Source organism: Monodelphis domestica, chromosome 6, assembly GCF_027887165.1.
Source record: "Monodelphis domestica isolate mMonDom1 chromosome 6, mMonDom1.pri, whole genome shotgun sequence".
In the NCBI taxonomy this organism is placed as follows: Eukaryota; Metazoa; Chordata; class Mammalia; order Didelphimorphia; family Didelphidae; genus Monodelphis; species Monodelphis domestica.
In genome coordinates, this window is record NC_077232.1 from 250,067,848 (window position 1) to 250,090,425 (window position 22,578).

At 38.6% G+C, this 22,578-nt stretch overlaps 1 protein-coding gene and 1 non-coding gene across 2 annotated transcripts in view; both read left to right on the forward strand.

Moving 5' to 3' along the window:
- Positions 1-22,578, forward strand: part of ELOVL6 (ELOVL fatty acid elongase 6) — a 145,477-nt gene that overhangs the window by 80,587 nt on the left and 42,312 nt on the right. The window contains exon 2 of the mRNA XM_056803077.1: positions 6,330-6,461. Coding sequence (XP_056659055.1) covers positions 6,330-6,461 — 132 coding nt within the window. The remainder of the gene's footprint in view (positions 1-6,329; positions 6,462-22,578) is intronic.
- Positions 13,958-14,019, forward strand: MIR12360 (microRNA mir-12360). The gene has a single exon (NR_162920.1). It is a non-coding gene; the product is annotated as a microRNA mir-12360 (primary transcript).

Consider the following 22,578-nt stretch of genomic DNA (forward strand, 5'->3'; position numbering starts at 1 on the left):
AGTCCATATCTTCCAGAAATATACTTGTTTACCTTTACTCCAGTAATCCAATTAGAAAACCAGTAGAAAATCTCGACTAGCATGGGGGCCTCTTGTTATAATGCCGAGTAATTTTTTCAAACCCATACCTTTTGTCTTGGAATCAATACTGAGATTTGGTTCCAAGGTAGAAGACAGGTAAAGGTTGGACAATGGGGACCTGCCCAGGTCACATAGTTAGGAAGTATCTGAGGCCAGATTTGACACTTAAGAAGTAATGAATTTTTCCTTGAATCCTGAATGTACCAAGGGAGTTATATAGGTCTGCAACAGAGTTCTCTCTAAAGTCTTACCCCAGCCTTGATTATTTGGTTTCCCAACGACTGTGCCATCAGAGTGTAGGTTCTAGCCATGTCCTACCAAGCTAGCTAAACTTCAAAAGTGAGTCAGAAATGTACTGTACATGTGAGGTAACTACCTTAAAAAGGTTTGACACCAGACAATAAAGCATCTTGTCAATGGCATTTTTCAATCTCCAGTAGAGATGATCTACAGGTTCATAATAACAGTCATCGTTCATACAATACAAGTTTGTGAAACCTTTTATGCTTGTTATTGTTACTCAACCTCACCAAACAGATACTACTTTCTTTAAAATAAGTACAAAATTGGTATAGCACCTGGCAAAAACAGTAAGCACTTAATGTCTTTTCTCTTTCTTCCTCCCTCTCTCTCTCTCTTCCCCTCCCTCCTTTCTTTCTTTCTTTCTTTCTTTCTTTCTTTCTTTCTTTCTTTCTTTCTTTCTTTCTTTCTTTCTTTCTTTCTTTCTTTCTTTCTTTCTTTCTTTCTTTCTTTCTTTCTTTCTTTCTTTCTTTCTTTCTTTCTTTCTTTCTTTCTTTCTTTCTTTCTTTCTTTCTTTCTTTCTTTCTTTCTTTCTTTCTTTCTTTCTTTCTTTCTTTCTTTCTTTCTTTCTTTCTTTCTTTCTTTCTTTCTTTCTTTCTTTCTTTCTTTCTTTTTCTTTCTTTCTTTCTTTCTTTCTTTCTTTCTTTCTTTCTTTCTTTCTTTCTTTCTTCTCCTTCCCTCCCTCCCTCCCTCCCTCCCTCCCTCCCTTCCTTCCTTCCTTCCTTCCTTCCTTCCTTCCTCCCTCCCTCCCTCCCTCCCTCCCTCCCTCCTTCCCTCCCTCCCTTCCTTCCTTCCTTCCTTCCCTCCCCTTTGCTCAGTTGTGTCTTGATTCGTCATGATGGAAGTTTTTTTTTTTTTTTTAAGGGAGGAGGTTGGCAGTATCCTTCTCTAGCTCATTTTATAGATCAGAAAATTGAGATAAATAGGGTGAAGTGACTTCCCTAGGGTCATGCTATTTGGGGTTTTCTTGGCAAAGATACTGCAGGGATTTGACATGTCCTCCAGCTTATTTTACAGATCAGTAAACTGAGGTAAACAGGGACACACAGCTAGTAAGTGTCCGAGGATGTATTTGAGCTCAAGAAGATGAATCTGCCTGACTTCTGACCTATAACTCCAGCTAGACTAGCACTACTAGAATGGATGAAGTTCCCATAGAGATGAAACCATGTTGACACATCAATAATTACAACTAAGTGAGTTGAGAAAGGAATGAATATTTATATGTGTTATACAAGTTTAGAGTTGGAAATAGCCCTAAGCCATCTAGTCCAACATTCTTTATTTATATGCAATAGAATCCTGACTCTTGAAGTCATAGGATTCTGCTTCTGGCTCTGATGCTTACTAACTGTTCTACCTTGGGCAAGTCATCTATCTAGCAGAATGAGCTGGAGAAGGAAATGGCAAACCCCTCCAGTATCTTTGCCAGGAAAACTTCAAATGGGGTCATGAAGAATTAGCCACGATTGAACAATAATTGAACATTTGGGTTATCCTGAGCAAGTCGCATAACTCCTCTGGGTCAATTTTCATATCTGTGGAATGAGTGGGATTTAGACCAAATGGCATCTGAGGTCCTTTCCAATTCTATATTCATATCCATCTGATGCATATTCAGATATTTGCTCCATTTCTTGGCGCCTCTGTTTCCATGAACAGGTCAATGTCTAGGTCTCGGTTTGTTTTCCATAAAATTGAACGTCATCCTTTTCAGAAATATATGAGAAAACTGAGGCTATTTTAAAATACTTAAAGAGCGATAATATAGAATAGTATTTTCTTTTAATTCTGCTTGGCCCAAGTGGTGTAAGACTTATAGCCATGGATAGATGTTGAAAAGATGAAAATTGAGGCTTAAACACTTAATAATAATCAAAGTAGTTTGAATAAGATTTATTCACTTAAAATTATTCACTGAAAAATGAATAATATAGAAATATTTTTGTGTGATAATAAATGTATAACCCAGATTGAATTGCTTGTCAGCTCTGGGAAGGGGAGGGAAGAAGGACGGGAGTGACCATATTTATATGAAAATTTGTTATTAAAATTTATTAAGTAATAAATTTTTAAAAAAAAGTAGTTTGAGAGCAGAGTGAGCTATCCTGGACATCACAGGTTTACCCTAAGTCCAGGTCATCAAAAGAAAGATCCCTAATGAATTTTACAGCATCCTTCAGTAAAGGCTGCTTGGCCATATGTTATCTTTGACATCAGTCAATAATCATTTAGTAAGCACCCATTGTGTGTCTACAAATTGTTCTACCTGTTTGCCCAAAGGCAGCTGATGCAGGTGCTATGGAGTGCTTCGACCTTAGTTAGTCAGCAAGGATGCCAAGGTCATCTGAGGCATCCTGCCTGATCCAACATCGTGACTTTTGTCTTGTCAATGACATGCAAGAGACAATGAATCTGATGACTTCGGGCAACACTGCCTCACTTAAATCCAGTTCATGCCCAAGTCAGGGCATCGCCTCATGATGTCATGGCCCTCTTCAAAAATGAAAGATAAACAGAATTTATAGTAAATGATGTAAATCAAGGCTTAATTTCTTATTTTTCTTTATTTCTTGACGAAATAAATCAAGCCCTGATTTACATCATTTACTATAAACTCCAAGATTTAAATACGCACACTGGAAATTTAGCCATTGGCTCCCAGGCACACATAAGAGTACCCCCCTGGTGGAGTGTAGCTCCCAACTTTGGTTTCTGAGCAGGCTAAATTGGTTGCTGCTGGAAAATGGAAGCTACTTCTTTAACCATTTATTATTTAAGGAATTCACAGATGTTTGGGTTACAACTGGTGTGACTGTGAAACAGGTTGTGTGTATAATGGATAGTCTTAGAACTACATGGAAGATAGTCTAAGAAGGTAGTAAATGGATCAGGGAAAATTCCCAGCTTAAATCCAACTCCAAAGATGTACAGAGAGATTGCTGGCCACTCCAGTTCCAGCAGTGCTGTGCCCTAAAGCCATAAGGGAAGATTCACCATCCCTTAATGGTCCATCTGAATCTTAAACTGATAATCAGTTACAACTCTGACCTTTATTAGCTTTGTGACTGGCTGGAGTATGGTGGGAGATAATTTGTGTTTGTTATGTGCTGCCTTAATCTCTGTGAGCCTTAGTTTTCTCATCTATAAAATGGAGATAATTATAGCTTGCATTTATGTGACATCATTGTTTCAAAGACAAGCATAACTCATTTGATCTTTACAATAACCCTTCGAAATAGGTACTGTTGTCTTCCTCATTTTACATATAAGGAAACTATGGCCCAGAGCCTGACCTCAGAGCCTCTCACAGCTAATAAATAATCTGGAGTGGGCTTTGAACTGTTTTTTCTGAACCCAGCTTAAGGGTTCTATCCACTATGCCACCTCTACCTTATGGGATTATTGGAGAGAGAGAGAGAGATTATTTCATTTATGTGAGTATATTTCATGTATATAAGGAACTGACTGCAGGAACTACTTTCCTCTACCAATACAGAACAGTAACACCTTCATTACTTATAGACTTAGAGTTGATTAAAGAGGTTGAAATGATATAGCCTAGGTATCTCTTTAGTCTTGAAGAGCAAACAGTAACAGTAATATTCTCTCTCTCTCTCTCTCTCTCTCTCTCTCTCTCTCTCTCTCTCTCTCTCTCTCTCTCTCTCTCTCACACACACACACACACACACACAGACACACACACCCCCCCCCCCCCCATGGATGTAATAATGATCTTAGTTTGGAATTATATCTTTTAATCTAGTGATAATTAATTTCTGAATCAAACTGGATAAAATCAGAGATTGAATGGCATGGATTAATAGTAGGAATTCTTAGAATCAGTAGAGTGACTAGAACCAGTTGCAATTAATCACAAAGGGCTTTTGGAGGAATATGAATGTCATCAATTGGAATACATTTGGCAGCAAAGTAAGAATTTATTTAAAAAAGCAGAGAAAGTTTTGGGAAAACATTTTTAAAATTTGCTTTTGGCTAAGAGTAATGGAAAAGTTTACTCTGCCACAGGTTTGAGAAGGAGGATCGCAGTAAACAAAAACATCATGATGCTCTAGAGAATATTATCTCCCTGAATCTTATTTCCCTTACTTTTACTTCTGCTATCACTGCATCAGATTCAGAATCATAGCTTGGCATTTAAAGTTATATCTCAGCAAAGGCAAGATTTTAGGCAATAACTATTTAAATACTTCTTCCTGGACATATCTCAAATAGTTGCCTTTTCTAGATAATTTTCCTAATTCTCCATTTCTTTTTCCATATATAAAAATATTGAGCCCCTGAAAAATTTAAAAACCACCCCCACTACATGCTCATTTATGTAGTTGTTATAATTAGTACATGCAATTATTGGGAAAATCTAATTATTCTTTCCATCAAATATTATGCTGGTTTTTCAAATGACAGGATATCAGATTGACCTAAGAAGCTTTGGGGAAACTTCAATGAGATGTATTATTAAACTCTCATATGAACAAATTGTCCTATATTTATTACTTTATATATTAGCCAAGTAAATCAGTAATTATATTAATTTAACCAGGAGTGTTTCCTATATAAATAAGGCATAATCTAATATTTCATGAATCAGCAATGCATGCCAACAGTTAGAAAAAGATCTGCAGATAATACATTATCTATTGTGTTTTTAATTCTATGCCCAGTTAGTGTTCAATTGTTTCAGTAATTTCTAACTCTTTATAACTTTTCTTAATTTAAAAACTATTTCCTTTTCTCCCTTCACATGGCAATATCTTGTGAAAATACTCAATTTTTTTCCATGAAGGCTGTTTCCCAGGTCAAATCTGATTAATAGGTATCCTAGTCAGATGCATACTCTGGTCCATTTTAAATGGTCTGTGCACCATGACAGAGTATTTCGAACCAAAAAAGTATGGTATCCCAAAGGCCTTATATAAATATAAATATTATTATTATTATTATTGTTATTATTATTATTAGGGTCTACTTGAGTTCTATTTTATATTTATTTTCTATCCTGGAGTCAGGAAAACTCTTCCTGAGTCCAAATATGACTTCAGTTGCTTAAGACTCAATCTTCCAATATTGAAATCTTGCTTTGGATACTGACTAGATCCTTTGTATACTATCGTGGGCAAATTACTTAACTACTTGCCTCAGTTTCCTCATGTATAAATTGAGATGGAGAAGGAAATGGTAAACCACTTCAGTATCTTTGCCAGAAAAAATCCCGACGGTGTTATGAAAAGTTAGGCATAACTGAACAACAAAAACTCAAAAGAATATTCAATATGTAATTAGATTTTGATATTCGTATTTTGTAAAAAATTTTCTTTTGGGTTCCCCAATTCATTCTACTGTGGACATGAGTCATAATAATAGAATTATTCAGATTCTTGTTTCTGTGATCTTCATTCCAGTGTCCTCTAACTTTTTTTTGATTGATTTTCTACTTAGCTAACTATTTGCTATTTCTATTTTATTCTATGCTGGGCTATATCTGGCTTGGAACTGTAACATTCTGGATCACACAGGTAGTGTCCAAGGCTAAATTTGAACTTTGGTCCACTCTGTAACCCAACTCTGCCCATTAGCAATTATGTCCACTAAAAAAATCTAGAACCCTTAAAGTTGGCTTGGCACCCAGTGTTACTTAATTCTGTGCATTGACCTTACTGCTTATGAAGAGAGCAACTGAAGATGGGCTCTAATTAGCCCAATAGGCAGCTTGAGTCCCTCTGTCCCCAGTGAAGGACATCTACAAGCATCAGAAGGATCAATGTGTCTTGCATCATCAGCTTCCAGTGATTTCAATTAGTGGGAGTGGTATGAAATGTGATTTCATTTCAAGGGAGGAAAATTGCCGCAGAGTTCTGATAGCAGCTTTGAATGACTAATAGTAGCCTCCTCGTGACACACTTTTTTCTGGTTTGTTTTCTTCATAGGAAGAAATCGTTCTTGTTTTCAGCGCTGTATGCTGCCTTTATATTCGGTGGTCGGCACCTAATGAACAAGCGAGCAAAGTTTGAGCTGAGGAAACCTCTTGTGTTGTGGTCCCTGAGCCTTGCAGTCTTCAGGTAGGTTCCCTTTATTTCACTGAAAAATAAATATTGTCTTTCACTGACAGTGAGGGAGGTGTCTGAAAGCTTGTTTTTTATGTATTTACATTTAGGGCAGGATGGAGAGTTTCTCCCATATTTGACACTTTTTATTTGGATATCTTCATGATAGAAAACCATATTTGGAAAATTCACATGGTTTAGTTGTGCAGTAATCAATCTGCTTGGAGCTAGGGGTGAAGAAGAAGGGGGATTCTGGACAGGCAGCAAGGGGCTATCATGGATTTGAGTGAGAAACATCTGAGTGAAAATCTTGCCCCAGTCACTCACTAGTCATGTGAACCTGGGCAAGTCACTTGCTCCCTTAGCCTCAGTTTCTCCATCATTAAAATGAAGATAATAGCAGGACCTACCGCCCTGAGTTTTTGGGAGAACCAAATGAGATCCTGTATGAAAAGGGCCTTATAGATTTATTATTATGACCAAGCAGATTGCCCCTCTGGGGATTTTATTCCCTTGCTAAGACAGTGAAAGAAAGAAGTAAAGGTGTTTCCAATATACCACCCATTTCCTTTTGCTTAGAGCCAAACAAAAAGCAGAACAGGCAATTTTCTTAATGTGTTGTTGCTTGTCATTGAAACTCTTGGTTCAACAAGGAGACTGACAAGAGATGATTTTGACTGGGCATCCACTTGTTTCAGTGTACCCATAGATCCAAAGAAGAATCACAGACAATACATTTTCCTCTGCCACAGACATGCCCCCTGGGGGATTCTAACCACTTGTTGCCTGGCAAAGAGGCAGAGGCAGAGCCAGAATTTCCTAACCAGTCTTAATCTCTGGTTGGAGCAAAAAAAAGTACATTTTTAGCTTTGATACACACTAGATTTAGTCTGGGCATAGAGTTCCTCTCTTTCTTTCTTTGTCTCTGTCTCTGTCTCTGTCTCTGTCTCTGTCTCTGTCTCTGTCTCTGTCTCTGTCTCTCCTCTCTCTCTCTCTCTCTCTCTCTTTCTCTCTCTCTCTCTCTCTGTCTCTCTCTCTCCCCTCTCCTCTCCTCTCCTCTCCTCTCCTCTCCTCTCCTCTCCTCTCCTCTCCTCTCTCTCTCTCTCTCTCTCTCTCTCTCTCTCTCTCTCTCTCTGTCTTTCTCTCTCTCTCTGTCTCTCTCTCTCACCTCTTCTCTCTCTCTGTCTCTCTGTCTCTGTCTCTGTCTTTCTCTCTCTCTCTCTCTCTCTCTCTCTCTCTCTCTCTCTCTCTCTCTCTCTCTCTCTCCTCTCCTCTCCTCTCCTCTCCTCTCCTCTCCTCTCCTCTCCTCTCTCCTCTCCTCTCCTCTCTGTGTGTGTCTCTCTCTCTCTCTCTCTCTCTCCCCTCTCTCTCTCTCTCTGTCTCTCTCTCTCTCCTCTCCTCTCCTCTCCTCTCCTCTCCTCTCCTCTCCTCTCCTCTCCTCTCTTTTCCTCTCTCCTCTCTGTCTCTCTCTCTCTCTCTCTCTCTCTGTCTCTCTCTGTCTCTCTCTCTCTCTCTCTCTTTTTCTCTCTCTCTCTCTGTCTCTCTCTCTCCCCCCCATTACTCCTTTTCCTTCCCTCCATTCTTAAGTGAGTGTCAGGTTTACCCAAAGCCCCATCTGAGAAAAAGAAAGGAAAGAAGGAAGAATTCTTTCTTCTTTCCTTCCCTTACTTTGGGCCCATGCTTGGTGAGCTAACTTTCTCTCTGCCTACTAATACCTCCACCCTGATAAAATTTATTGCCACCCTGCCTTGTGCCTGTTACTATACCGATATAAAATGAAGTTAGAAATCCAGACTGGAACCAGATAATGAAATGCTTTAAGGCCAAACAGGTTTCTATTTTCTCCTAAGGCTAATGGGAGGCTGCTGGCATTTACTGAGTAGGAGAGCCGTATAGTTAAATCTTCACTTAAGGGAAATTATGTTAGCAACTGTGTGGAAGGCAGGTTGAGCTGATGACCAGTTAGGAGGTCATCCAGGTGATGGGTGATGAGGGTCTGAACTATGCGAAGGGATAGACACACGAGATATTACATGAAGAGAACCAGCCAGGTTTGTGCAGTAAGATGGAGAGCCAAGAATGACAGAAATAGGGAAGATTGTAGGAGGGGTGAATTTTGGGGGTAAATGTGATCTATTTTTGACCTAGATGTCTGCAGGACATACAGATCCCTGAGACAGGAGAGTGATGATTAAACCCATGGGAGTTGATGAGATTAATGAAAGAGAATACAGAGTAAGAAGAATAGGAGGCTTGAAAGAGAGCCTTAGCAAGAGGATGGGGTGCAATCATAACCAGCAATCAGATAGATAGGAGATAAACCCAAAAGGAGGGAGTGGTCCACAGCTTCAAATGGAGCATAGAGGGCCAAAAGAAGGAAGACTGAAAAAAAAACTCAAGACCTCAAAGGTGCTACAATAAGAGAGAATAGATTTCGGAAAGGAGGGTGTTTTTAGTAGTTTAATTAGTTTTAGTCAAGTCCTAAAACATCCTGAAGTTCTTGTCCTCTAGTCTCTTTTCCTTTCCTATTATCTACCCAATGCACTCACTGCCAGTCACACCCCAGGAGATAAGAAAAAATGTGCTAAGTTCCTGCCATCTATCAGTTTCACTTGGGGCTATTTATATTTACAGTTGGTAAAACCTATTTTGTAATAAGCTGTTTGTGAGTACTGAGGAAAGTGGTACTTCCCTTTTTGTCAGTCCTAAAATTACCTTTTTCAGGCATCACCACTTAATTTGGCCAACTTGACAGTGTTTGTCTTTCCTTTCAGTATTGAAAAGAAATTTAATGGTGTTGCCATCTTTCCTGGTGATTTTTATTTTTTTATTCTTCCCCTATTGATAAGGGCCCTCCACCGAGTTGGAGTCAAATGAAGCTTCACAAGTCTAATGGACTAAAAATCAAGGATGTGATCTCAAAGAACCTTCCACCATTTTTTAATTAGGGTATTGAGAATAATAATAGCATAAATTATTGTTCAAAAGTATCACATCTTTTCATTTTGTCAGTTGTTTATGTGGTTATAAATAGGACGTTTTTGGCAATTTTTAATAAATTCACCGATTTGATCAAATCTAAAGCTGAATAGACCAGAATGGAATAGTTTTTAAATTTTTCTATAGATATCAGTATCTAGATCTAGATTTTTAGATAGAGATATCTGTATCTCTATTGAAAGGGGGTGGTTATTCATGTAAACTATTGATTAGTTTGGGGAAACTCCTCCTGGAAAATTCCTTCCATTAGTTACCTTAAGAGGTTATCTTAAGAGTTGCCCAAGGTCAAAATTCTAAGATTTAGTAGAGATAGAACTTCAAACTGAGTTTTCCTGAACCTTCCCTCCCCCAACCCCTAAAACTGAGGATCTGTTCATTTTGTTATGGCCTTTCTTCTTTTATGGATCCAGACTTACACAAAACAATTTTTAAATAATCTTATATAATGTTTTGAATTGTGAATGCTGTTGTCCTCTTGATCAAATATATTTTTAAAACATTAGACAATATTTAAAAGAATTTTTACATTTACAAAATCAATAAAATTATTTTTACTTCATTCACTATTGATGAGAATTTTCTCCTTATTACTTTCAAAATTCAACTGTTAGTTTCTCTGAGTAGCAAAAGATTGCCTTAGGCTTGGTTTGCATATGCACTATAATTTAAATAATTTATGCAATCACTGAACTCTGTTATCTAGATAGTTAAGCTCTAAATGGCTGTATTTTTCATCCATGTAGCTCTCTTTCCATTTCATTTTAGTATGTACTTATACTCATAGTCTTGGTCTTCACTGTGTACGTCTGAATAAAATCTTTCTTCATCTTTTCCTGCCCTTTTCCCCATAGAGCCATCTCTTGTATTGAAGAAGATGAACAAAAAACAATTCATCCAAATTAACCAACATATCAGTTGAGTCTGACAGTTCTATATCTCTTGGTCCCCTTTCCTTAGCAAGGAAATGAGGGAGGTGTGTTTTTTGTCTACTTTGGGGTCAATCTTTATTACTATAATTATGTAAAATTCAGTTATGTTAGTGGTACTGTATTCATTGGATTATGTTCCTAATTCTGCTTCCTTTAAGTAAGGTCTTTGAATATTGCTCCATATTTATCTTCTCTTACAGTGCAGTAATATTGTCACACCAATATATCACAATTTCTTCAGCCATTTCACAATTGTTGGGGATCTAGTTTGTTCACAGAAAATTGATGCCACAAAAGTGCCGTCATTAATATGTTGGTGTATATGGGAACACGTTGAACTGCCTTTCAGCAGGATTTCTGGGGCAAAGGATATGGGCAGCAATGCACCATATTGCTATTGAGAGTTATGATTGAATTTCCTCATCTCTGGTTCTGTTCTATATCATTCAGCTCCACCCCATTTCTTCAGAGAAGAGGTTCTTAAGCTTTTTGTGTGTGTGTGTGTGTTGTGATCCCCTTTGGCTCTCTGGTAAAGCCAATGGACCTTTCTTAGTTTTTATTCATTTTATTTTGCATTGCATATTTCCATATAGTTATTTGATCTTGCATAAAGTAAGATACAGAGTAGTACAAAGGAATCCACATATTGAAATATAATTATCTGTATGCATATATAAGCCCCCATTATATAGGATCATATATAATTAATATATATTATATAAATATCAAAATATTAAATGTATATTAATATAAAATATAGTAAATAAGTAAATAGTTTATATATATATTGAAACCCCTATATGGCCTATAAGCTCTATGTTGTTGTTACTGTTTTTCTGTCTTACAGAACCCAATATTTTAATTTGATTAGGTGACTGAATGACTTTAATTCTCTGTTTTTGAACATCTCCATAGGCTAATGACAGAGATAACACAGATCATTTAGATTTCCAAGTTTTTCAAGATGGGGTCATCTTTGATTGTAACTACTGCACAGTAAGAGACCATCAAAGATGTCCTGCTGCTATCTCACTGAGCCACCCCCACATCTCCCTCCAAAGAACCTTGAATCACTCATTTCTCTTACTGTTCCATCTCAGTAGGGCTACTATGATTTATTTTTAATTGCTCTTCCAGAATGTTTAATTAATAAACTTCATTCCCTACACAAAACAACAGCTGTGCTTTAAAAAAAAAAGTGTGTAATACTGTGGGATTAGATAATTATTTTTTTCTGAGAGTAGTCTTGAAGGCACCTGCTGGACCAGCCTTTATTTCAATCTAATTCCATTTAACTGACATCATAAAGAACCTACTATGTGCCACATATTATACTAAATAATGAGGATACAAATACAAAGAATAATTCCAACCCCCTCCCTTCACCTCTTCTTCAGCCCTTATCTGACTACCAGATTAGTTGTCCTTTCTATGGGAGACTACAGTCCTTACCTAGTCATGGAGGTCCAGAAGAAAGTGATCACATAGCCACCTTGGCCTTGGATTAGATGGTTTGTCTGTCATCTGAGGAGTCCCCTAGCTAAAATTTCAGTTCTGGGGTGATATTTTTCATACACAGCTCTCAAAATCGATCTAGTTCAATCATTTTAAATTGTGTCTGATTCTCTGGGACTCCATTGGAAGTTTTCTTGGCAGAGATACTGGAGTGGCTTACCATATTCTTCTCCAGTTCATTTTATAGATGAGGAAACTGAGCCCAAGAGAATTAAATAGGTCACAGAGCCAGTACATGTCTGAGGCTGGATTTGAACTCTGAACGTTTAAGTCTTCCTGCCCAGTGTTCTATTCATTGTACCACCTCGTTGGGCACTTATAGTACCCACTGAGTAAAGGTCAGCCTTCTCCAGATGACCATTACCTGGACAGTCTAACTCAAGCTGCTTTTCTGCTTTGATTTCATTCTACTCCCCATCAAGTATTCTATATTTCTATTAATGAACTTAATTATTCCCTCCTTTTTCAAGAATCAATTCAGTGCCTTTTGTTTGCAACACTAAACTATTGATTCTTTTTAGAGACATTGTATGCTTTGCTGCTGCCTTAACTATTTCCAAGGCTTGACACATGTACCCTTCCCCTTTCTACCCTTCTTCTCTTCCATCAAGGCTCAATTCAAATAGCACCTCCTCCATAAAGACATTTCTGATAGGATCATCAATAGAGCTCTGAAACCCTTTAGAGACCATGTCATCCAACCTTCTGATTTTAAAATTGAGGAAAGTGAAGCTTACTCAAGATTACACCTGTAGAAAATGAGGTGGGATTTGAACCCATGTTTTTTGTTTCAAAAGCCGCTGTATTATCCTGGCTTCCACTATCTAAAAGTGATTTTCTCTTTTCTTTGAAGCAAGGACTCTTTTAACATTTTTTGTGCCATGGAACTTTTTCCTGGTCTGGTGAAGCTAATGGAACCTTCCCTGGACAATGTTTCTAAAGGCATAAAATATATCAGATGGCCAAAGAAGTTAATTATTCTTAAAATAACTACCAATGAACCTCTTCTCAGAATGATGTTTTTGTTTTGTTTTTAAGCCCTTCCTTTCCATCAATATTGTGTATTGGTTCCAAGGCAGAAGAGAGGTAAGGACTAGGCAATGGGGGTTTAAGTGACTTGCCCAGAGTAACAGAGTTCGGAAGTACCCGAGATCAAATTTGAACCCAGGACCTGGCTCTCAACCACCTAGCTGCCTCCAATGATGCATTTAACATTTTTTGTGCAATGGAAATTTTTCATGATCTGGTGAAGCCAGTGGAACTCTTCCCAGGATGATGTTTTTAAAGGCATAAAATATGAGATAGTCAAAGAAACCAATTGATGTTAAATAATTATCAAAATGTGAATCCAGTGGACTCTTTCTTAGAATGATGTTTTTTAATGACTTAAAATATATAGGATGACAAAAGAAGCCAAATTAGTCTTGATATTGTTATCCAGTTTTAAAAATAAGAAAGAAAAGTTAACAGGTTATGAACCCCCAGCCACACTCTCATAGCTCCTTTTGAAATGGCTTTGTCATGTGCTGTTTAGATTTTCTTTTCATCCTATCTCTGTATGTTACCTGTCTTTCCTCCTTTATTGATTGTAAACTCTTTTGTAGGGAGGCTTTCCTGAATAAAAGATTACTATATACACATAAATATGAATATGTTATATCCCTTCAGGCCTGTCTCTAAAAGTGGGGTGTCTACCCCACACGGGCTGCGTGCCCTATTCCATCAGGATATACCTTGTTGGACTAACTAATATGAAAATGGGATGCTTCTGACCTTCCTACTATCCATCCACTCCATGGGGAGACAGGTGCTGCCTCCACGAGATCATCTTGGGGGCAGTGCCTGCTTCTGTTTGGGGGACCACAGGGGGGATGTTCCCAGTGGTGGGATGAGGGGTTCAGGCTGAGATGACCACCTCTCCAAAGTGATGGAGGTCTGATGCATCCCTTTGGCGTTAAGCCACCCAGCCTTATCTGCCCTTCTTCTAGGTTGTAGTGACTTTGTTTCTAGGTAACCAGAGGGATGAAGCCATGGAGAAAGCCAGCCTTGTCGGAGTCCTTCTCCCGCCAGCTCGCCACTGGGCCACTGATGCCAGCGTATGATAACCCATCGGGGCAGTGGCGGCAGGCGGGGGGCAGGATCCTTGGAAGACAAAGGCTGTGAAGGAGCGACACCCAGCCCAGCATCCCTCCTAAGGCCAGGAGGAAAGGCATGACTACAGGAATAACATCGGATTTGGAGGAAATGTTTTTTGGAGCAACACCCCTACCTCCCTCAGATGTCTCCGTCATAAGCAATAAGGCAGTGTGGGAGACCATCAACGTTATTGTAATTGTTGGTATCGTTATCAGAAATCATGTAGACAGAAGACAAGATGCTCGGCGGCACTGACATCCTGATTGCTACTGGAGCCACCCAAAGGATGACAAACTTATATCCTGACACTTTTATTCTATTACAAAAAGCAGTTGTGTTAATATGGAAATAGGACTCGATCAAAGACACCTGTAAAACCCAGGGGAACTGCTTGTTGGCTATGGGAGGGAAAGAACACGAGTCACGTAACCATGGGAAAATATTCTAAATCAATTTTATTAAATAAACTTTAAAAAAGCAATTGTTAAATCACCCTGTATACTAGTCCATGAAATATGCAATGGAAAAGAATATTAGCAAGATAATGACTGTCCAGTGATCATTTCTAGCTGATCTCCATTGATGAAAAATGAGAGTGAACTGATGATACTGGTGATATTGTGTGGGAGTGTGTTTCTCTCTGTGAGTGAAGACAAGTAAGACAAATATCCATGGAAATAGGTGAATGTTGGCAGGGGAGAGTGTCACTAATGCACGCATCTCCCCCTCACATTTGGGTCAGCTCTGATCTCTTGGGGTTGAGAAAATGTATTTCTGTATCTCCTAGCCCTTCACAAAAAGATAAATCTATTTCTGATTCTACCTATGTTTGTTTATATTTATATTGTCTGCCTATCAGATGGACTACTTGCAGAAATAGTGAGCCCTAGGGGCCAGCTAGGAAGCTCAGTGAATTCACAGCCAGAGCCTGAGATAGAAGGTCTTGGGTTTACATCAGGCCTTAGACATTTCTTAGCTGTGTAACTCTGGGCAAGTCATTTAACCCTCATTTCCTAATTCTGATGGCTTCTCCATACATAGTATTGATTATAAGATCAATATTGATTGTAAGGATGAGAGAGAGAGAAAGTGAGAGAAAGTGAAGGAAGGGAGAGAGAAGGAAAGAAGGAAGGTTAAGAGAAGGAAAAGAGAAACAAAAGGAGAGAGAGGAAAGGAAGGGAGACAAAGAGAAGGGAGAGAAATAGAAAGATAAGGGGGAGAGAGAAGGAAGGGAGAGAGAAAGAGAAGGAAGGGAGAGAAAAAGAAGGATGGAAGGGGGGGAAGAAAAAGAGAAGGGGGAGAGAGACAGAGACAGAGAGATCAAACAAACTAATCTTAGAACACAACCTTCAAAGAATTATTTCACCAAATGTCAAACCAAGGTTTTGGAAAAGCAAAACATTAAAAAACATTACTTTAAGAAATGTCTATATATGTACTCACAAATATATATATAAAGAGCAAGCAAAACTTTTTGCAACAATAACAAAATTAAAAATTACGATTCAATCCTAATTATTTTCTTTTAATTTTTTAATTTAATGTTTTAGAATGGACATAATCTCCAGTGGTATATGCATATAGTTTGTAAATGAATCTATTGCATGCTCAAGATTGTTTTACTGATGGGACATGCTTAAAATGAAAAGTTTGGAGACCACTGCTATGAGATGAAGGCCAGGCTCGTTTGTATTCCCCATTGTGTTGTCCCTAGTAGATGGTATACTGTAAATATTCGTGAATGGTAGACCATGTGTTCCTAGGCCTTAAAGGGAGTAAAGGCGTTCACTCTCCATTCACTGCAGGAAACATTCCCACTCCATTTTCTCCTTCAGCCTTTATGGCAACTAGCAACACCTGGGATTTTGCTCTCTGAATACAAGCAAGCACTGCCTTTTTCTTTTGTTTTGTTTTTTTTTCTGTTTTACATCTGCGGGAACTCCTGGGAAGGAGACATATTATGAGGGAACAGAGTTCAGCATCACTTGGAGGAAAAGCTTTCCACTTTGGGTTTCTAAGGGGAAAAGGAGATAAGATTTCTTCAAAATGAATTCGGGGAACCTGTTACATCCTGTGTCACACATCCTCCAGACCCCCCACCCCAAGCAATATTGAAAAGTATTTTTTTGTGATTGTGTGGGGAAGGGAATTTAAATGGAAACCCATTCCCTGAAAGGAGCTTACTGAAATGAAATTGGCCAAGCCCAGCTGGTCCTTTACAGGTGGCATTGCTGGTTCCTGGCCAGACAGAGTAGGGAGGCCCCCTCCTGTTTTCATTTGAATGACGTGCCCAAGTGCCAGGCAGTGACCTGCTGTGTCCTGAACAGCTCTGAAATCTGCATTTTAGGAATGTATCGCTGCCAAGTCCGGCCCCCCAAGATTACTGCAATCAAGGCTAATTAGAACAAAATGCTTACATGTTGAAAATGGATTCTACCTCATCAAAAGCACCATTTGCATTGTTATACATTTAATAAGCTGACTTTTAGGAGCCTCTAGCCAAACACAAGACAGGCGTGATGCAAGCAAACATCAAGCAGATTGTTAGCTTCAGGGGTAGAAAGTAGGGCTTTATTTCTCTCAGGGCCACTGTTCCCTTCTCTCCATCCCTGTGAGACCTTGGGTAACCCTTGCTCACTTGATATTAAGAGTATCTGATTCCTTAGCATAAGCCATTTTAGTTCCTCAACTGCAATCAAATTCAAACACACAGGCAGTTTAATTTACCCAGCTGTAGTACTAGTCCTTGTTTATACCTTTTTAGCCATTGAACTCACTTCCTCCTAATTTTTATTATTTTTTTCGTGTATTTCCTCAATTACAATTTTATTGATTTTGATCCAATAGGGTCTATTTAGGGTCTTGGATATAGAGCTGGAAGGGATTTTAAGGACCATCTTTTCATTTAATTGATGAGGAACTGAGGCCAAGTGAAACGGAGGAACTTCTGGATACCACAAGTAGTAAGTAGGAGAAACTAATCAAGGCTAGTCAGTGAACATGTCTCTATGCCAGGTTTTAGGGTATAGGCTTATAATCCCCACTACTGAGGATTTCATTAAGTCAATATCAATGACCTAAAGTAGGCTAATCCCGTTGGGTGTCCAATACTAAGTTCAACAAAATGGTGGAGACACTAAACTGCCTAAGAAGCAGTGACTTTGACCCAGGTCAAAAAAAGGGTAGAGTAGAGCTCCCATAAAGGTCATTAGTAAAACTGAACTGTGAGTGGCCCCTGTTCCCCTAGGCCACGTAAGATTGAGTGACCCATTCTCAAAACCCCCCAAAAAATAATTTACTAAGTATCCCTTTTTAGTTCCCCCCACTCTCTCACTCTTATATCCAGTATCGTGCCATGGAATGTCAATTATCAATAATATTTCTTATAATAATAACATTTTCCCACCAGTCTGATGAAGGTGCAAGCCCTGATCATCCCAAGCCTAAACCATTGCCACAAGTCTGTCCATCATCGCTCCTATCCATCCTTTAGTTGTGGTTCAGTCATGTCTGATTCTTTGTGACCCCTTTGGGATTTTTCTTGATAAAGATCCGGGAGTTGTTTGTCCTATCTTTCTACATACAGCTCATTTGGCTGATGAGAAAATTAAGGCAAACAGGGTAAAATAACTTGCCCACGATCATACAGCTTAGAAATAAATGAGGCCAGATTTGAATTCAGAAAGATGATCTTCCTAAAATGTAGACTTGACCTTGTCACTCGATAAATTCAAGTGGCTCCCTTGAGGATCCAACATAAAACCCTCTGATCTTAAACTACTAATCCCCTACCTACCTTTAAGTTCATCTTATGCCTCCCTTCCTCCATTTTCCCATGATCCAGTGACACAGTCCTCATTATTCCTCAAAGAAGACACCCCCATTTTCTGACTGGACTCTCAGTTTGTCTATTCCTCATACCTGGAATTTTCCCTCCTCTCCTCCACCTCCTGTCCTTTCATCTTCCAGCCAGAATTCCACCTTTTATGAGAAGCCTTTCCTGATGAACCTTAATTCTAGCATCTTCCTTCTGTTGATTATCTTATGTTGTTGTCCCCTTTAGACCATGAGCTTAAAGAAATCAGGGTCTCTACTTTTTACCTCTCTTTTTTCTTTGTATTCCTAGCATACATGATAAAAGTTCATTGATTGATTGCCTGCGTATTATTATCTGTGCTTTCTTGATTCCAAATCTTTTGCTCTTTCCACCATACCATATCATCTCTCCCCAAAATTTTCCAAAACTTGAATCTGGCAAATTTCTCATTAAAAAAAAACATTTGTACAGAATTCATTCTGATTAACTTATACTTGAGGTCCATCATCAAGAGGCTGTAAATTTTTTTTAATGTGTATTTTGATATAATTGAATTCCTTTGTAATTCTAAGTTTTATATTTTATGCATTAAAATCTTTTTTTTTTAAAGAGGGTCCATGGGCATCACCAGACTGCCAAACATTAAAAACTCCTGCTGTACACACACTTCTGTAATATGAGTGTTTTGCAGTTACGCCAACAGTTCTGTAATGTGTTTTTTTTTTAAATTTATTTAGTGGAAATAATATTTTTCCCTTGAATTACCACTTGAGCTAGATAGCCTGACGTTGACTTTGCAGAAATGACATAGTTACCTGAGGAAAGATTCTGTAGTCATTTAAGGGCAAACGTTCCTTACACGTTTGTTAAGGATTACTCCTGACTTTATGGCATGATTACTAATTCCTTATGGACCATGTTCCAAATCCTTAAGTGGGTTCTTAATACATAGGAAGGGTTTTTTTGTTTGTTTGTTTGTTTTTTGTCAAATGTAAGGCATGAACTCAAAACTGAATAGCCCTCTTAGCTATAGTTCAAACCTATTAGAATTAATTCTTTATGACACTCTGGCTAATTATATATTCTGGACTATATCTTGGATATTGTTGGCACTTATTAAGTAGGACTTCCTGCAGAAATAGGATGGGAATCACGTGAGTATAAAGTGCTAGAGGTGTCCGTTAAGGAAGTGGAGTATTAGCTGGGGACTGACCTATTCCATGATGCATTCTATAATTGACCATAGCTTTTCCTCTAAATCAGCATCCAATATTCCCGGCTTTCCCAGGGATGATCCCAATTCCAAGGCATTCCTCCTTCTTTATTTATGCTCCTTACTTCAAGGCCCAACTTGGGAGCCTCAAGATTGTCTTGATCTCTTTAGCTTTTGGTGTTCTTTCCTAAAATGTACATACTGTCTAGGCTTCCCCATCTTCCCTAATTCTTGTTGTTGTTCTGTTTGTTCAATTGTTTCCCACTCTTTGGAACCCCTTTTGGGGTTTTCTTGGCAAAGACACCGGAAAGGTTTTAACATTTCCTTCTCCAGCTCATTTTACAGATGAGGAAACTGAGGCAAACAGGGTTAGGCGATTTTCACAGAATCATAGGGCTGGTAAGACCACATCTGATCCCAGAAACACCCAGGTCTAACTCTTGATCTGTTGTGCTATGTAGTTGGCTCTAAAAAAAATGGGAAGAATCAATACTTAGGGGACTTTGGATGAATCAGAACACTTCCCCTCTTTGTGGAGTTGTGAATTGGTTCAACCATTATTTTTTTTAAACTCTTAATTTCTCTGTTTTAGAATCAATACCACGTATTGGTTCCAATAGCAGAAGAACAATAAAGGCTAGGCAGTGGGAGTTAAGTGACTTGGCCAGGGTCACATAGCTAGGAAGTGTCCAAGGCCAGATTTGGACCCAGGACCTTCAGATCTTTAGACCTGGCTCTCCATCCACAGAGACAACTAGCTGCTCCCTAGTTTAACCATTCTTAACAACATTCTTGGTTAAAAATCATGCTAAGAAAATAATAAACCAAGCACACCTGCTAGGCACATACTTCAGGGAGGTCAGAGATAGAAATAAAGACTGTGCAGACATGGAAATACTCATTGCAGCACTTTGTGGTCTCATCGAACTAAAGACAGAATAAACATTCATTGATTGAGGAATGACTAAACATATTGTGGTCTGTGAATGAATATATTGGAACGTTAATCTGATGAAAAAACAATGCCTCCAAGAGGCTTGAGAAGAGAGGCAGAAGCAATGTATAGAGTGGGGGTGGGACTAAACCATCATAACCATCTTATGTTGGGAACAAAAGAACTGCCAGACTTGTGTAATTTTCAAGACTGCCCTTGGCCTCACCCATAAAAAGGAGAAAATGCAGCTCCCTTCTTGCCCTGCAAAGGTGGAACAAAGTTGCCTGCATTGTCAAATAGCTGCTGTGTTTGGTAGCTTTGCCAAATATCGTTCTTTCTTCCTGTTTTTTGTTCTTTGTTATGGTATGGATGGATAGAGGGGCAGCTTAGAGGATTAGAAAGCTTCCCTTGAATTTTTTTAAGGAAACAAAACAAAATTATTTCATTACTACTACTACTAATAATAGCGGCTAGCATTTAGACATCACTTTTTTCTTTAAACCCTTACTTTCTGTCCTAGACTCTGTAACACAAAGTATAGGTTCCAGTGCAGAAGAGTGATTAGGGCTAGGCATCGGGGCTTAAGTGACTTGACCAGGGTCATAAAGATATGCTTCTGAGGCCAGATGTGATTGGGTCTTCCTGCCACCAGGTCCAGTGCTCTGGCTACTGCACCGTGCTGTACTGCATAACTGACCTATGTGCTGTGCCTGAAGGCTAATGAGGAGATGAAGCCCCCTTCATTTCTGGATAGTTCTGCATCACAAGGTCAATTTCCTGACATTTATTTTAAACAGTAATAAAATAGGAAGTCTCTAGTGTATAATTAGAATCTGTTCTCCTAAAAACTATGATCCCCAGCAAAACTACGATTTCCAGTGCCCCACTCAAGTGCTTCTGGAGACTGGATATAAATTGGGTGGAGGTTCGTCTCTTCATGTTTTTTCCTTCCTTTTTTTTTGGTGGAGTGGGCATTTTTGAGCAGGTAGAAAACTTAGTCACGTGGTTCTATTTTGTGAGATAATAAACTTCATAAAAGTATACTTGAGTTTTAATCCTATATTCCTATAGCAGGAGTAACTAACTAAATGTTGCCCTCCCCTTCCTGTGTACCCCACAGCTCTCACCTCTGGCTGAACTGACTTCAATCTGTTGTTTCCTCCCGACCCCAACAAGGCCTTTTTAACATAATAAATTGTATGAGTGAATTTCATCAATGATGATATCTGTAATTTGACATTAAGATAAACCCTCATATAATCTATAAAAAAGAGATTTTCAGTGATATCTTTTGTCTTTCTCTCACTTAAACATCTCCCTCTTTTTCCCTGTCCTAGAAAGCCATCCTATATAACAACACTTATTTTTAAAAGATTTTTAAAAGAGAAAATTTGGCAAGTCAATTCATACAAAAAAAAAAAGGCCAAAAATATACTGCATGGTCCTCCTACCTCTGCTAAGGGATGGTAGGTAAAGGTCTTCTCCTGTCACTTCTTTGGAGCTCTGCTTAGGTCTTCAGTCCTCACAGTGGATTGTTCTTGGGGTTCTTGGCATTTCAAATTCCATTGTTGTGCCATTGTGTATTATCGTTTACTTGGCTCTGCTTACTTCAATCTGCCCCCATTCATGTAAACATTTCCAGGTTCTCTTTATTTATCATTTTGATTCCTTCTTCCAGCATAAGCATATTCCTTTACATTCATGTATTTCCCAGTCAATGGACATCTACTTATTGAAATTGTCCCTTTAAGAAATAGATTCCAGATGCTTTTGCTGTGTATTTATGTACATGTATATACACATGCATGCCCTGTGGAGTTTTCAGAGCTTGGTCAGACATGGAGGACCCCAAGGTCATCCATTGCATCCTGGCCAACATGAGCCATCTTGACTTTTGTCTCGTCCACTGAACTTGGATGACACAGGAAGAGAGAATGAGAGTGATCACCATCAATCACCACACTGGTCCTCTTCAAAAAATGAAGGACGCCTCCTGGAAGGGCCTGACTGCTGTGCCATTTTACTTTGTGACTCTTTCCCTGACTTAAATACAGCATTTTGCCCTATGCAGTTAGCACCAGAATTTGTCATCAAAGTCCTATTTGTCATGAAAGAAAGCAACCAACAAAAAAGGAATAACTCAATTTAAAAAAATTTGAGTAGTTAGTGTGAATCCAATTCAGGAACTTCAGGCAAAAGTGTAAATTGTGCAACCCTCATTTTATAATTGCCAATGTTCACCTGAAAGACCTGCAGCACCCTTTGATACCAATCAATAGTCCCAGATGAAAACAAAGCTGTAATCATTCTCGCCGCACATGATTCCACCGTGTGGTGAGACACCAGCTCAGAATCCTCTGGCACAAACACTTTGGAGCACAGTGAATGTCCAGAGTAGTCTCTTTTGGGTGACAGATCCTATTGTGTAACTTCATGCCATCCATTAAATTGAGTCAACATAGCATGATTAAGTATCAAGTCCATAAGCTCTGAAGCTACAAAAAAAGAAAAGTCCTTCACGCGGAGTAGGAAATAAGAGAAAACTTTTTAGCTTTCTTTTAGCTCTTTTAGGATTTAGCATTTAAGCA